Source organism: Rhineura floridana, chromosome 3, assembly GCF_030035675.1.
Source record: "Rhineura floridana isolate rRhiFlo1 chromosome 3, rRhiFlo1.hap2, whole genome shotgun sequence".
Taxonomy (NCBI): domain Eukaryota; kingdom Metazoa; phylum Chordata; class Lepidosauria; order Squamata; family Rhineuridae; genus Rhineura; species Rhineura floridana.
In genome coordinates this window covers 6,797,849-6,813,078 of record NC_084482.1, presented here as the reverse complement: position 1 = coordinate 6,813,078, position 15,230 = coordinate 6,797,849, and the positions used below count along the sequence as shown (strand labels likewise).

The following is a 15,230-nucleotide window of genomic DNA, read 5'->3' as shown; positions in this document are numbered from 1 at the left end:
CTCTATTACATCTCAGGGACACCTTCCAGCCAAGCAAAAGCACTCCAGGAGGGCATGGAGCAGAGCTGGTATACAATGCAACCTAGGGCAAAAGGAACCACTTGGAAAGAGACACGGCCTGTGGAAAGTCCTGAGGACCAGATAGAGATGCTTGGCAGGCTGCATTTAGCCCGTGAGTTTGAAGTTCCCCACTCCTGTCATTCATATTCCGAGACACATCTAAGAACACAAGACGAGCCTGCTGGATCAGGCTAATAGCTCATCTAGGCCACCATTCTGTTCTCATAGTGGCCAAACAGATGGCCATGGGATGCTCACAAGTGGGACCTGAACAAAAGAGCATGCCTCTCCTGCTGTTTCCAGCAACTGGTATTCAGAAGCGTACCACTTCTGACCTTGGAGGTAGAGCATAGCCTTCATGATTAGTAACCATTGGTGGCCTTATCCTCCATGAATTTGTCTAAGCCTCTTGTAAAGCCATCTAAGTTGGCTGACATCACTGCCTCCTATGGGAGCAAAGTACTTGTACGCATTATACGCTGCAAAGAAATGCTTTCTTCATGGAAAAGTCGCTCCATCCCCTGGATCATTCTGGTTGCCCTTCTCTGAACCTTTTCCAACTCTACAATATCTTTTTGAGGGGAGGCAACCAGAACTGTACACAGTATTCCAAATGCAGCTGCATTTAGACGGCCCAGCAGGACCTGGATGAGCCAAAACATGTACCTGTAGCAGACTGCTTTCAGTAAATCTCCCTTTCTCAACGAGTGCGCATGAAGCCTATATATATGGGTAATGCTTTGAAGTCTGTAAGCATTGCTTTAGTGCCCTGGAGCTTTTTGATGCTCCTCACTGCTAGCAGAAGCACAAATTCTGCAGGTTGCAGAATTCAGCTTTTCTGAGAAAAAAAATGGCAAAGGTTTTCTTTGTTCAAAAAACTGCAGCACCAGTCTCATTGACAGACATTCACAAAATCTATTGAATATTTAAGTGTGCCTTTCTGTCGTTTATTGGACAAAAGACTATAGCTGTAGCTGCAGAAAAATCAGTGTCTTTTGAGAAGTACCTTATTAAAAAAAAGGGAGAAATTGACACAACCTTGGAATCTCATTTGCAGTGGTTGGTTGTGGTACTAGAAGCAGCCAGCCCCTTCGCAAACTAGGTAGTTGTGGCCCTTGCATTTGGCTGCTGTCTTATCCAGTCCTTAGGTGCCTTTCATATAAGTGCCTTTCATATAAGTCACTAGGATTCCTTCCCTAAGTTGAAAATCAGGCGTCCTAGTCCCAAACCTCTGCTTCACCCACTCTTCTTACTAAACCACTAATCTATTTACCCACATTTTTACCAGTCACCCTAAAAGAGAGAGAGAGGGAGACACACAATAAGAATTCACATTTCCATTTATTTCCTTTAAGGAGGTGAGAATGAATTGTCCTCTTACTATGTACAGAAGACGGGAGTTTGTGCTTGGATAGTTTAGAATGGGAGAGTCTGTTCCAGTCACAGACAACAGAGTTGCTCTGGCCTCTTTTATAGAGACGGGGGGGTTGTTTCAGTTGCAGCTGGGCTTCAGGATGTTGCTTACTAAAAAAAAGAAAGGTAAAACAATTGCATGGTCTTTAGCAAAAGCTACTCAGAATTATGTCTCATTCTGTCTAATATTGCTTTAAAAATCCCATTTCAGAAGGGAAGACGCTAAGGCAGGACAAGAAATTTCAAACTGGTCTTAGCTCCAGTTGCAGGACTGTGAGAACCTCCCTTCCTGTTCACACAGCTGGGGACAGGAGGCAGAACTAAATCCTAAATTCTGCTGCCACCATCATACCCCTGCCGCCTTCCGTCTTGCATCCAATCCCTTCTCCCTTGTCTGCTGCTGCTGCAACCCTCCAACCCCCTTCTGAGGGCTGCAAACTGTTACCTTCCTGTCCAGCTTACCTGTGCCAGGTTCGGGTTAGCATTTCTGATCTGTTTCAGGATGGACTGAACAGCTGCTGAGGTTGTACCCTGGCCCCCAATATCTGGTGTGTGGGTCTGGGGGAAAAAAAAAACCAGGCTATTCTAAGCCACCCTCACTGACAATTACCCATCCACAGGCTTCAGTTTAGCTGAATAGCAGTCTTTCTTTTTAGGAGCCAGGATCTACCATTAGTCCAAAGGTACCCAATTCTCAATTTTTTACCATGTATTTGCAGATATTGTTGTGACCCACTAGTACAATTGGTGTATCTGCACTATAGTCATTCCCTTGTTCTAGGGAAACACAGAACTACAGTTCCCAAAGGAGTGGGTTTGCTAAAGATCTCACCAAGTTAAAAATTCTCATAAAATCCACAAAAGAAAAAACTAGAAAACCAACATAAGTTTGTAGCATGGATGGGGCTATCTACCCAAAGTGCAAGGACAGTCAGTTGCTGAGTAAAGCCTAAGCTGCTGCTTCACATAAGAGGAGCCCTGCTGGAATAGGCCAATGACCCATCTAGTCCAGCATCCTCTCAGTGGCCAACCAGATGCCTGTGGAAAGCCTACAAGTAGTACATACATACACCCATACCACATATATACGACTGCATACTCTCCAATACTTGTGGCTCTTGACCAACTGAAGAGACTGATGACTCGGCCCAACTCCCTCAGAACAATACCATTAACTACATTATACCCCTCCATACCAACTGACAGAGGCAGAAGCCAATTCATTATTCAGTTCTCTACAAGTCCCTTAGTTACCTTATAGATGAATAGGCATGTACTCTCATCCATCAGCAGAGCATGTGGACCAGTACCTGCTCAGTCATCTTTGTTTTGTCTTAGGTGAATTCAGAGAGACTTTTTAGTAGTTTGTTGCCAATGGTTGCATTGATCATTGTTGCTTTAGGAATCATTAAAGCTTGCATCTTTCCAGAACAAGAAATCAATTTGAGATATTTGGTGATGGATTTTAAGACCTCTGCAAAGACCTAAGGAAGACACCCACTGACCACAGCTGAGCACCCATGTATTCCCCAATTTCTTGATTTGCCATAGGCCCAGCAGGAGGAGGAGAGCTACTCACTTCTGCTTGATCCATGGAGGCCAGGACTGCTTTGCGGATAACAGATGCATAGCTGTGCAGTCTGTAATGAATGATAGATCCAAGGGGTGAGGAACAGCAGCACAAATCCAGTCTCTTTTCTCTCACACACACACCCATTACAGTGGCAGAGGCTACCACTGGGGCAAACATTCCATTTTTGGCCTACACTTTCTCCAAGATGCTCAGAGCAGCATGTGTGGCTCCCACATTTTATCCTCAGAACAACCCTGTGAAGTGCATTGGGCCAGTCACCATCCTTCCACCTAGTGTCTCCCAATAAGTGACCAAGCAAAGATTTGTACCCAGGTCCCCTAGTCTCACCCACTATACCACATTAGCTCTCATAGTTTGAGAGCTGTATTAGGCAGCGGCTGCTGGGGTAGGAAGGGAGGCTTGAACACATACTTGAGGTGGTCCAGCATCATGCAGCTGGCAAGCAGCATGGCTGTGGGGTTGGCAATGTTCTTGCCAGCAATACTCTTGCCAGTATTACGCGTGGCCTGGAAAGAGGAGAAGAAGACAGAAAGGTGAGACATGAAAAGGGTGGACTATATGACAAGAGGAGCAAGAGGTTTTCCCAAATGAAAACGGGCCAACTTAGAAGAAGGGAGAGGTGGAGACCCAAATGGCTGTTTTTTTGTTGGTGTATTCTGGTCTCTTCCAGCTCTCTCAGTTTCTTTAATGGAGAGATGCTGGGACTCAGGCCCAGCTGGAAGTCATAGTGGCCAACTTGAGAATCTTTCCTCACTCAGTTGAGCAGCTGCTGGTGCCGATTAGAGGGATGAAGAGGCGGCAGCCAGGTCCCACATCCAATCGGCCACATCCATGAGAGGACAAACCAAATTCCAACGTGTTCAATTGCTGAAATGTCAAGTTACGACAGCCTGTTCTGGGCACCTGCATTTTTACACTGCTATCCCTATTTTATGTAATCTTGCCCTCCGTTGTCAAGCCTCTCTCATCCCCATGGCATTTCCAAGTTCCTTGGGGCATCTATATAGCACTAGTAAAAAGGCAGTCCTATATGACAATTGTGCCGTATAACCAACCAGCAGCAGCTCCTCGCATGGAGGCAGCAAGTGGCATAAGCAGCCTGCTCCCTATGGCCTTCTGCGACTGCACACAACACAGAAGGATATTGGAAAATCGTGAGTTTCAAAACCTCTCTAACACATACCATTGGTATCAAATCTTGGTTAAGCCATAACTATGCTCAATTTTGGTGCCAATGTAGCACTCGGACACAGTTAAGACAGGTGAGAAAAACCTGGTCCAGGGTGGGAGTATGTGGCCTTGTGACCTGTTCACAATCTCTTTAAAGCAGCTGTAAGGAACCCAGCCAGCATGGCCAATGGCCAGGGATGGAGTTGTAGTTCAGCAACATCTGGAGGGCCAATGGTTCCCCACAGCTGTCTTGAAGACAATGAAGAAGACCCCAAATGTTATATCTGCACCAGGTCATAAGAAGAAGGAAAAACAGGACAGTTCAACCAGTAGGTATGCATTCTTGTTTCCAATGCTACCTCATCACAACCCCCATTTTACCAAACTCTGACTTCCACCACCCTCTCAAATAAACTCAAATGTCTTATATGCCTCACCGTTTCAAAAACAGCGTAGTCACGCCCATAATTAGCACCTGGCACCAGGCCCGGGCCCCCAACCAATCCAGCACAGACATTGTTGACAATGTTGCCATAGAGGTTAGGCATAACCATGACATCGAACTGCTGTGGACGGGACACCAGCTAGGAAATTGGAGAAAGCAGCGAGTGGAAAGGTGTTAGTCACAATTTTCCACCACCACATCCCCACCCACCCCAGTCACGACAGAATGGGCACGTGGTTACAGGTCTACCTAAAAGGATGCATAAAGGCACTCCTGATGTAAACAATTTCTCTGAATAAAATTTAAAAATCAGGAGGTTACATTATTATACAAATTCTTAAGACAATTTTGTTTTTCCATCCAAAGCAAAACCTGAGGAATGATTTCTTTACAACCATTGCTTTGATCATAATAAACTTGAAAATTTCTAATCCTTACCATTGTAGGTATTCTTTAAAAAACCAAAGTGATGCTTGTGGGCACAAAACACTGGGTGGCAGGTGGCAGTGTGGCTTTGGGAAAAATTACTGTAATGAGGAAATTTAAGTCCCCTTCAGAGTGGGACTTCAGAGAGCGCTGCGCAGCACTGCCAAAAGGAATTAAGAACATTAAGCTTTGAATTATTTGCACAGGAGTCTCAGAAGTCCTGCATCTGGAACTGCACTTGGACATGAAACCAGACCAACATCAGAGTACCTGCATGGTGGTGTTGTCAACGATCATGCTATCGAAGGATATGTTGGGGTAGCCAGCTGCCACCTCTTTGCAGCACTGTAGGAAGAGACCATCACCCAGCTTCCTACATGGGAGGAAAACGGGACACATCAGCCAGATCTGCAGCAAAGGCATCACAAGCGGTAGAGGCAGCAAGAGTGTGTGATACTCTTGGACAGGAGCAGAAAGGTCTCTGGCACTGACCAGAGGTAAGCCAGCACTGCTGCCTGCTCCCTGACTTGATAGCCACCCTAGGAATAAAGCCCCAAGGCACAGTGGTGAGCATGAGCAGTACATCTCCTACTGGGCACAGGTTGTGGCACACTTGCCACCACAGAGCCATAGTACTCACACTCCCCTTGCCACACACACAACACAGCCCCACATCTCCCCGACCTACATGATGTTGGCCTTGTGGACGGCTGTCACCTTCTTGCGGCCAGCTTCTTCTGCCAACTTGAAGGCATATTCGGCAATGCGCAGCGACTTAGCCTTTGTGATGATCTTCAGGCTCTCTACTACACCAGAGACACTCTGTTGGGGGAGTGGGCATCATCAACATCCCTGGGTTCTACCTCCACCCCAGTGACAAGGAGAACATGGGAGCCGGGAGTGAAATGGTGCCTCATGGGAAAGGGCACTGCAATCCCCAGCTTGGAGGGATTCCCTTTTTAGGAACCCAACTTTCTACTTGTGGTTTTCCCCTCTGATATATCATAGAACACTGGTCAGAAACTATTTTTAAATGGGGCCCATGTAATTTAACTGAGTAAGAGGAACAGGCTCTGCCTGCTTGTATCACACCCATATGAGACAAAGCAAATGGCTCTCTCACACACACAGAGCCAGCATGCACAAAAAACAAACGGTTTTGCAGAGCCATTCCCTTACACCTGGGGTGGAGAAACTGTAGCCTTCCAGATGTTGGACTACAACCCCTATCAGCCCCAACCAGCTTGGGCCAATGGTCAGGGATGATGAGAGTTGTAGTCCAACAATATATTTGTGTGTGGGGGGGGGGGGAGTACAGGTTCCCCACCCATGCCTTGACACACTTTAGTTCTTGCACCAAAATGAAAATTAAAGGTGCATCTTTCAGGGGACAACTCTGCCAAAGACTCTGTGCTTGGTTCCGGTGAGGAGGAAGGGGTTAAAGAGCCATTTGCCAGTCTCTTGTTTCGGAGAAATCTCTTGAAGGTAGGCAATAACTGGGAGGCTCCTTGAAATTGAAAGATATGCCAAGAGCCAGACTGAACCCCAGGACTGCCAGCTGTCGACCACTATAATAAAATCTTACTTTGACACCTCACTAAAAGGCCATTTAGTTCAACACCTTGCTGTACAGCAAGACCATCCACCCATCCTGACCTCTCATTACTCAATCATAATATCCCACAAGCAGAGAGCAGGTGTGCCATAGAAGGTACTTGCAAATCCCAAAAGCCCACCCAGATGGGAAACAGCATTGCCCTCGTGTAAATGGGGTTGAGGCCAATATGCAGAGGAGAGATACTGGGGAGAAATAACAAGGGCAAAAGTGGTTGCCGCTGCTTATTAGCACCTCATGCTCCAGGCTGCTGTATTCCCCCTCCGTGTTCTCCCGGACGATGAGGATGTCAACATCATGGTGCCTGGTTGCAACTCCTGGAAGACTCTTGCAATGGATGAGGTTAGCAAAGAGATCCAGACTCGTGCTGTGGAGGCAGAAAAAGAAAGGCCAAGGTCACACAGCACAGACTCTGTTCCCAAGTCACTTCAGAAAGCAATCATCCCTGCTCTCCCAACCCACCTTCTCCCCAGTGTTGCCAATTGACTTTAAAAGAACATCATGCCGCTAATAGAGATAAATCTCAAATGCTATGGGTGACCAACCCATGTCACGGTAAGCAGGATTCTGTGTCACGCCTGGATTGGAGTTGGGCTGCTGAGCCTGGCTGTGACACAGGCTCAGGCCCAGCCAGTACGCATGCTCCTGCCTCCCTCCCCAGTGCTTTGTCAATGTCTGCCCCCCCAACTCAACAGACTAGAAGCAAAACCACACTAAGGCACAGAGGGTGGAGTTGCATACATGCATATATATATTGCAGTGCACACTATAGTGATGTTATCTCCTTATGGTGACATGGTAAGCAATACACAAATTAAGACGCTGGTATATATTTGCTTGATTTACCTACTTTATTTCATGTCCAAGATCTAGTGGGGTTTGTTTGTTTTAAAGAATCTAGATTTATAAAAAAATTTAAAAAGCAAAGGCTTGAGTGGGAAATGTATGGAAATTGTTAGCTGTAGACAGAGACCAGGAACAGCATCTGGCAAAGACAGGTAAAGAGCTGTTTAAGGTCCTGGTGTATCAACCAAACTGTGGAGGCAGTCCAGCCCCAGTCTGGCTCCAGAGACCTCATCAAATATAGCCCACACTCTCAAGTATTACTCTGCCTTTAAAAAAATAAAAGCATGCAGAGGTCCTTAAGGTACCACGTACTGCATCACTACATGTACAGTACTAGAAACTTTAAGAAGCCAGAGAGAGCATTAGAATCCTCCCTAGGGTGCCTCCTAGAAAGGCCCACTTTACAGTTCACACAACATCCAACATGTGACTTGCACAGCAACTAAACTGCAGTTGTGCTGTTACCACTGCAAGAGTCACTATGTTGGCCTGTCACCTGTTGGCAGACCAGGATGCTGGTAAGAACAGATGATGCAGTACAAAGGACAGCATTGTCCACAATCCTGCAAATCCACAAATCAAGGAAGTGGGGAGAGAAGAACAGATAGCATCAGGTACCTGGCCTTAAGAGAGACAAAAGTACACGAGGAGGAAAACAGCCTACAGTAACCAGGTTGTGACCCTACCCCTCAGTTCCAGCCCACCATTCACACTTGAGCTTTACCTCAGTCTGCACAACGTGTGACCCACTAAGTCAAGTACACCCTAACAGTCATGCATTGTTACCTGTGGGTCCCAGGCAGCCGAGAGAGAGAGAGAGACTGTTAATTGAGCTACTGCTCCACCACCATTTATGGCTGATGGGCTGTGTTGCGAGGGCCACAAACAGTGTAGGCCTGGTTTAACCCACACTCCCAACTCCAGGCTTTGTCTGGCAACTGAACTAGGCCTCTCTCTCAACTCACCGAAGTATGTTGTTCCTGGATTTGTGGGAAGGCGGCAGGTTATGGTTTGTCTCAATGTTTCCTATAAAGCAAGGAAAAGAGAACCGGTTAATAAAGGGACCCATTCCCTGGCACTGGCAAACATGAAATGTCGAGATGGGGCAGTCCAATAATCGTAGCTGTACTAACCACCCTTGCCCTTCTTCCTGATGGGTTAGGGACAAATGTGGACAAAGAAAAAAATCAGCATAACAGCCCTTTCCAGCTGCCCCCTGCAATTAGCAAATGATACAGAGGACATGGGCATTCCCATCCTTTCCATTTCCCTTTAGCAGATGATCCACCCCGTTCGCACTACTATACATGCTGTGAAAAGAGAACAGGATCACTTTTACCTTTGAGGGCCACACGGTTGCGCCGGATGGCCATGAGAGCATTCTTCATGTCCTCTTCAGATGCCTCAGAGCTCACCAGGACTTCCTCAAAGTCCACGGGCACACAGGCATGCCTGGAGCAAAGAGAAGAGAAGGCTGAGGGCAGTTGTGGCAAATTCCAGCTGTGGCTTTGGGAGGGGAAAGGGGCCTGTTGGCACAGTTGTACAGAGGGGTGCTCAGAGGGTGGCTTTCTGGGTTCCATGCACAGTTCTGGAAAGGGGGAGGAAAAGGTAGAGGGAAATTTGTACCTGAAAAGTTCCTTGACATGTAGCATAAGCTCTGGCCCAATCCCATCTCCAGGGATCATTGTCACGGTATGGCGTCCTCCATATTTGGCTGGTGGAGGCTACAGAGAAAGAGATGTGAATGCAGGCAGGTGAGAACAAAATCCAGCTATTCATACGCCTCTCAGCTAAGCCACACTCCTTCCCAAGAGTTCACCACACATCCCTGCCATGATCGTCTAGGCTAGTGCCTTTCAGACAAGCCTCCAAGGAACTCTGCCCAGATTGACTTGTATGCAGTGGATCCCCTAAGAGTCTGCCATGAAATGCCACCCTCTCCATATTGCAGAGGGTTCTGGGGCATGTTCTAGGCCTCCCATGCAGTTCACATAGATTGCTTGGTCAGGTCTACTGGGCCTCACTGTTAGCCATGCTAATTAGGGGAACATTCTAGAACAGGCCCAGCACTTCCCTATGGCTACACAGTGCATGGAAAAACTGGTGGTGTCAGGCAAATAAGCATGTTCACCATTAATGATCTTCCCTTTAAGGAACCCCTCACAAGCTACTGAAGATCCCCAGAGCTCCTCAGAGCAGCTTAAAAACAGTCTAAATTCTATGTTTTTAAAATATTTTTTGGAGAAAGCAAACTTTATAGGTGGTTAGCACAAAATCCAGAGCTACCCACCTGAAATTTGGCAGGGTTGATCTGCTCTATAGGAGCTACCATGTCTCCAAATTTCATTAATTTATTTAAGGCATTTATATACCTTAAATAAACCCCCAAGAGTCCTAGATCCCAGCCAAGTAGCATCAGCTGCTCTGCTCTAACCAGTAGACCACCCCATTCTCACCAAGTCAAGAACAGAACCTACAAATCCAACCTGGAAGGTGCCTTAATGCTGAGTCAGACCCCTGGTCCATTTGGCCAGTATTGTCTACACAGACTGGCAGCAGCTCTCCACAGTTTCATACAGGATATTTTCCCAGCCCTACCTGGAGATGCCAGGGATCAAGCCTGGGCCGTCTACATGTAAAGTGTGTGCTTTGTCACTGAACTACTACATTCCACCCATCATCCTTTTAGCTTGCTACACCACATTCAAACACCACTTATGATGGTCAAGTTATCCTCCATTAGCTTGCTTTTGCTTTTTAGCCACCATGACCTCTGGTTTTCAGTGGTAAATAAATGCAGTCACCAGTATTCCCAACCCTACCTTATCAATACAGAAGATTTCTGAAACCAAACTGAAGAAATATTTAAGCTCATTCTCTCCAATTTGGGGGACATCAGAGGAGGCCAAAGAACTACTCAGGACCAGTGGTCCATATATTCTTGCTTAGTAGTATCAGTCTTAGCAACCATCCTTTGCCAATTACCATCCAGCATGGGACTTTTGCAGCCTGTTGAGTACTTGATACCTGGAATAGTTACTCATTGGTTATAACTCCAATTTTAACACCGAGAGAGAAGGAAAACTACTTACAATAGTCTGTTGCTTTAGGCGATGCGTCAGAACAGATATCAGGGACAAGGGAAAGAAAAAGACAACACGAGTTTCACAAGCAGCAGCATAACAAAAATGCAGTCTTAAACAAAAGGACACCAGGACTATTTATCTAGTCTTTTCATCAACAAGGTGCTTTACAGTCTCTCATGTCCTCATAGCAGGCCATTGTCGGACTGTAAATTATAGGGATTGGCTTCCTGCATGCTAGAATAACCAAGATTCCTGGGGCTTCCCACTTCCAGTTTAAAACAAAAATCGTAATTCCAAGCTTCATCAAGATCAGCCAGAGTGCATTGTGTACAGTGCAAACCCAAAGAGCTCTGGGGAGGACTTCCAGGGGCCCAAAAGGTACTGTAGTGCCCTCTGAAAATTCACAATTGATTTTTTTTATTCCTCATAATTTCCATGCACAGGTAGATAGGTCAAAATTATAATTAAAATTTGACAGAGAAAAGACATGAGTGAGATTGTTAAAATGGCCTCTGCCATAGCAACCTTGTTCCTCAATGAAGAAAAACAGTCTTAGATTGCAACATTTTGTTTTAAAATTTTGTCTACTAGATTTCATCCCAACTACTCGGGTGCGTGATCAGCAAAGAGAAGACAGAACAGGTTCACATTCAACATCAGGAAAACCATACTATTTATGGCAGGTGTGGGGAACCTTTGGCCCTCTATATGCTGCTGAACTACAACTCCCGTCAACCTTGACCACTGGATCATGCTTGCTGGGCTGATAGGAGCTGTAGTTCAGCAACATATGGAAGGGCAAATATTTCCCACACCTGGTTTAGGGAACTATGTGGCATGAGATTTACATCCCCAGTCTGTCCACTGACAGCAGTTAATGAACTGCACGTGGGGTGGGGTGGGGAAATAATATACAAGAGAACATGAGTGCCTCCCAGAGCATCACTCTGGGATGAAAGGCAGCAGAAGCTATACAAACCGAGGCCATGTTCCTGCGACTGTCATCTGTTAGAACCTGCACCTATGAGGAAGAGATAAAAACAGGATAGGCTCTGCAAAGAGATTTTGGGGATCCAAAAATAATTGATTCTTACACTATGAGAATGAGACCTAAACTAAACAGACCACAGGCATCCTGCTTGACTCCAAGGAAATTCTAGGTTTGAATGAGACTTTGCGTTTTCCCTCTGCTAGAAGTTAGAGACGGACATTTGACCTGTCAAAAAAGTACAGTATTGGTCTATCAAATATCAGTCAAGTATTTAAAGTAGGGGCTGGGAATGTGAGGCCCGAGGGTGGAATGTGGCCACCTGGGCCTCTCTGTCCAACTCTTGGGACTCTTTCCAAGTCACACCCTTTACCAGCTCCGCTCCATCCCTCCCTGAGTGCTTTCGTCTGGCTGGAATGTGCTCTTGACCTGTGATAATGCCTGTTTGGATGAAGGATGGAGAAGTATCTGTGCACGTGGGTGGCTAAAACACAGCCAACTGTACAAAAAGGTAAGAACCACGTCCATTGCTCTGCTCACTTTTGCTCAGCCCCTGCTCCTTTGGCATGTGGCCCCCCAGAAGGCTACCCATGAGGGAATCTGGCCCTTGGGCTGAAAAAGGTTTCCCATCCCTGATTTAAAGCATTCGTTTGGTTGAACTGTGCTAAACGTGTGCAAATTATAATTATTATACTTATATTATTATTATTATATTATACATTGGAGGCTTGAAGAGGCAGCTGGACAGCCATCTCTTGGGTATGCTTTAATTTGGATTCCTGCATTGAGAAGGGGGTTGGACTCGATGGCCTAATAGACCCCTTCCAACTCTACGATCCTATGATTTAATGATTATTATTTTAAAGAGAGCCAGTGTGGTGTAGTGGTTAAGGTGTTGGACTATGACCTGGGAGACCAGGGTTCGAATCCCCACACAGCCATGAAGCTCACTGGGTGATCTTGGGCCAGTCACTAACTCTTAGCCTCAGAGGGAGGCAATGGTAAACCCCCTCTGAATACCACTTACCATGAAAACCCTAATCATAGGGTCACCATAAGTCAGAATCGACTTGAAGGCAGTCCATTTCCATTTTCCATTATTTTAAATAGGAAGCTAATTCAGTGTTTTGAATGAAATTCAAAACCTTTTGAACAATAAATAATGCTATGCAAATGTAAATGTCTATCAAATAGTTCTTCATGTTTTGTTTTAGGAAACCCAGAGTGCACCTCAACAGTTACAAGCTTTGTTCAAATATCTAATTAAACAAAGAATCATAGAATAGCATTCATCACACTTAAGGGTGCATCCTGGACTTAAGATCAACTGGTGGAGGGGCAGTAAGAATCTGCAGAAGTTCCACTACATTGCCAGAATGCCAGATACATACGAGTTTCATAAAAAACACACCAGGAGAGCTATTCTGCTAACAAAGATTATGTCAGTAGAACAGCTGAAAAAGGGCTGATTTGTAGGCAGGGCCTGGCCAGCACAGGGGAGGAACATATTTACAGTGTATCCTATACTCCTCCAGTCTACAGCTACATCCACATTTATAGCACAACTTTACATCAGCCCCAGACTTGGGACCAAAATTTTCCCTCCTCTTGACTTCAGGGAACCGGGAAAGGGGATTAAAACTAGCACCCTCATATCAACAACCACCCCATCATGACAAAGAATAGGACATTGTGTATGTCAGCACCCAATCACAGCACACCTCCATCGGTATATAAACCCCACAAAGGGTGGCCACAAGCACACAGCATAGAACTCCACACTTCATTTACATGGACACTTCACATTTTGTAAGCACACAATCATCAGAGTGGTCAACTGATAGCAGAAGGATGGATCTCCATCCCTCTGTTCCATGCCATGGCAATTAGATAAGCAAGTATGAAAGCAATAGATGGCAGCTACTCCAGACTAATTATTATGATGGTAAAAAATTAACTAGTATGTGCCAAACAGGGCTATCCTTTTCTTGTTCCACTAGCCATTCTTCAGTGCTTTTAGTAGCACACAGCAGCCTTCCCTAGCCTGGTGCACTCCAGCTGCTTTGGACTACGGCTCTCATAATCCCCACCCACTGACCACGCTGACTGGGGCTAATAGGAGTTGTTATCCAAACCATCAAGAGAACACCAGATTGGGGAAAGCTGGCACAGAGAAAAATAAAGTAGCAAGACAACGTTCGCCTGCTTAATTTCATTGGGTCAGGTGACTATTGCAAGGCGAAAGAAGAACTCAAAGGATAACTGTAGTGCCAAATGGCTATGAGAATACACCGCCCACCTTCAGCCCTTCTTAAACCAGCCCCTTAATCTAGCGTCCAATCAAAACGATCTGTAACACAACTACTCCCACCCTTCAGGGAAGTGACGGCCCATTAAAGAGCCTTTCCAAAAACGCCCCCGCCAAGACGCCGAGCCAATACGAAAGCACCGTTCTCTTTTTCTCCCACCTATCATTTGTTTTCTTACCAATCAGACACACCACAACGGTTTACCCCCCCACCCGAGGGAGCAAAGCAATGTAGCACCGGTTTCCCTTCACCTCCCACACGGCCAATATCACAACCGCAGTTAATCATTCTCTTACCGAACGAGGTGCCAAGAAGGTCGGCCTCCACAGTTGCCTGCTGGTGTTCAAAACCACCGGAGCTGCCATCCTTGAATCTACTAAGGGTGGCTCTGGAAGTGGAATTAAAGAAATCCTATCTAGATTCCGCGAGACTTGTAATCAAATCCCGCGAGAGATTGAAAGAAGTGCATGCGCATTAAAGTTGCTTCAATCTTTTTCCTCCATCTTTGAAATGGGGGTGGAATGATTCTGAGATCCGAGTTATGTCACAATGGACATTTCTTCTACCCAGAGACGGAATTCGAAGCACGCGCACCGGTGCTGCTTCTTACTCAGCGACCATAAGTCGCTGCGGCCATTTTATTAGCTCATTCAGTAGATCGTAATGCATAAGAGAATCAGAGCCGTAATAGATGCTACTATTACCTAACAGGGTTTTTGGTCTTCTTAATATTATTTTTATTTGCTTATGATTTCAATTGAATTCAACGATAATTGTAATGCGTTCTTAATAAGAGTAGCAAGTTTGTTATGTGCCTTCAAGTCGATTTCGACTTATGGCGACCCTATGAATCAGTGACCTCCAAGAGCATCTGTCATGAACCACCTTGTTCAGATCTTGTAAGTTTAGGTCTGTTGGCTTCCTTTATGGAATCAATCCATCTCTTGTTTGGTCTTCCTCTTTTTCTACTCCCTTCTGTTTTCCCCAGCATTATTGTCTTTTCTAGTGGATCATGTCTTCTCATGATGTGTCCAAAGTAGAATAACCTCAGTTTCATCATTTTAGCTTCTAGTGACAGTTGCTTTAATTTGTTCTGACACCTAATTATCTGTCTTTTTCGCAGTCCATGGTATGCGCAAAGCTGCCCTCCAACACCACATTTCAAATGAGTTGATTTTTCTCTTATCCATTTTTTTCACTGTCCAACTTTTACATCCCTACATAGAGATCAGGAATACCACGGTCTGAATGAATGTTCTTTGCATTTGAGTACCTTTT

General features: G+C 45.6%; 1 protein-coding gene across 3 annotated transcripts; it reads right to left on the bottom strand.

Annotated features, from left to right (window-relative positions):
- Window positions 1-1,382: 1,382 nt before the first annotated feature.
- On the bottom strand, window positions 1,383-14,384 carry IDH3G (isocitrate dehydrogenase (NAD(+)) 3 non-catalytic subunit gamma). Of its 3 annotated transcripts, XM_061614188.1 has the most exons (14): window positions 14,249-14,382; window positions 11,635-11,676; window positions 10,662-10,673; window positions 9,196-9,293; window positions 8,909-9,021; window positions 8,535-8,595; window positions 6,958-7,090; window positions 5,797-5,930; window positions 5,379-5,481; window positions 4,675-4,821; window positions 3,479-3,573; window positions 3,053-3,113; window positions 1,936-2,031; window positions 1,383-1,584 (listed from the first exon to the last, which is right to left on the bottom strand). In XM_061614188.1, the coding sequence occupies exons 1-14, from the start codon at window positions 14,315-14,317 to the stop codon at window positions 1,582-1,584; spliced, it is 1,167 nt and encodes a 388-aa protein (XP_061470172.1). In that variant the 5' UTR covers window positions 14,318-14,382; the 3' UTR covers window positions 1,383-1,581. The 3 variants fall into 3 exon arrangements, with proteins under 3 accessions (XP_061470172.1, XP_061470173.1, XP_061470174.1); XM_061614189.1 differs by lacking the exon at window positions 10,662-10,673; XM_061614190.1 differs by lacking the exons at window positions 3,479-3,573; window positions 10,662-10,673 and having other exon boundaries at window positions 14,249-14,384.
- Between the last annotated feature and the right edge of the window lie 846 nt (window positions 14,385-15,230).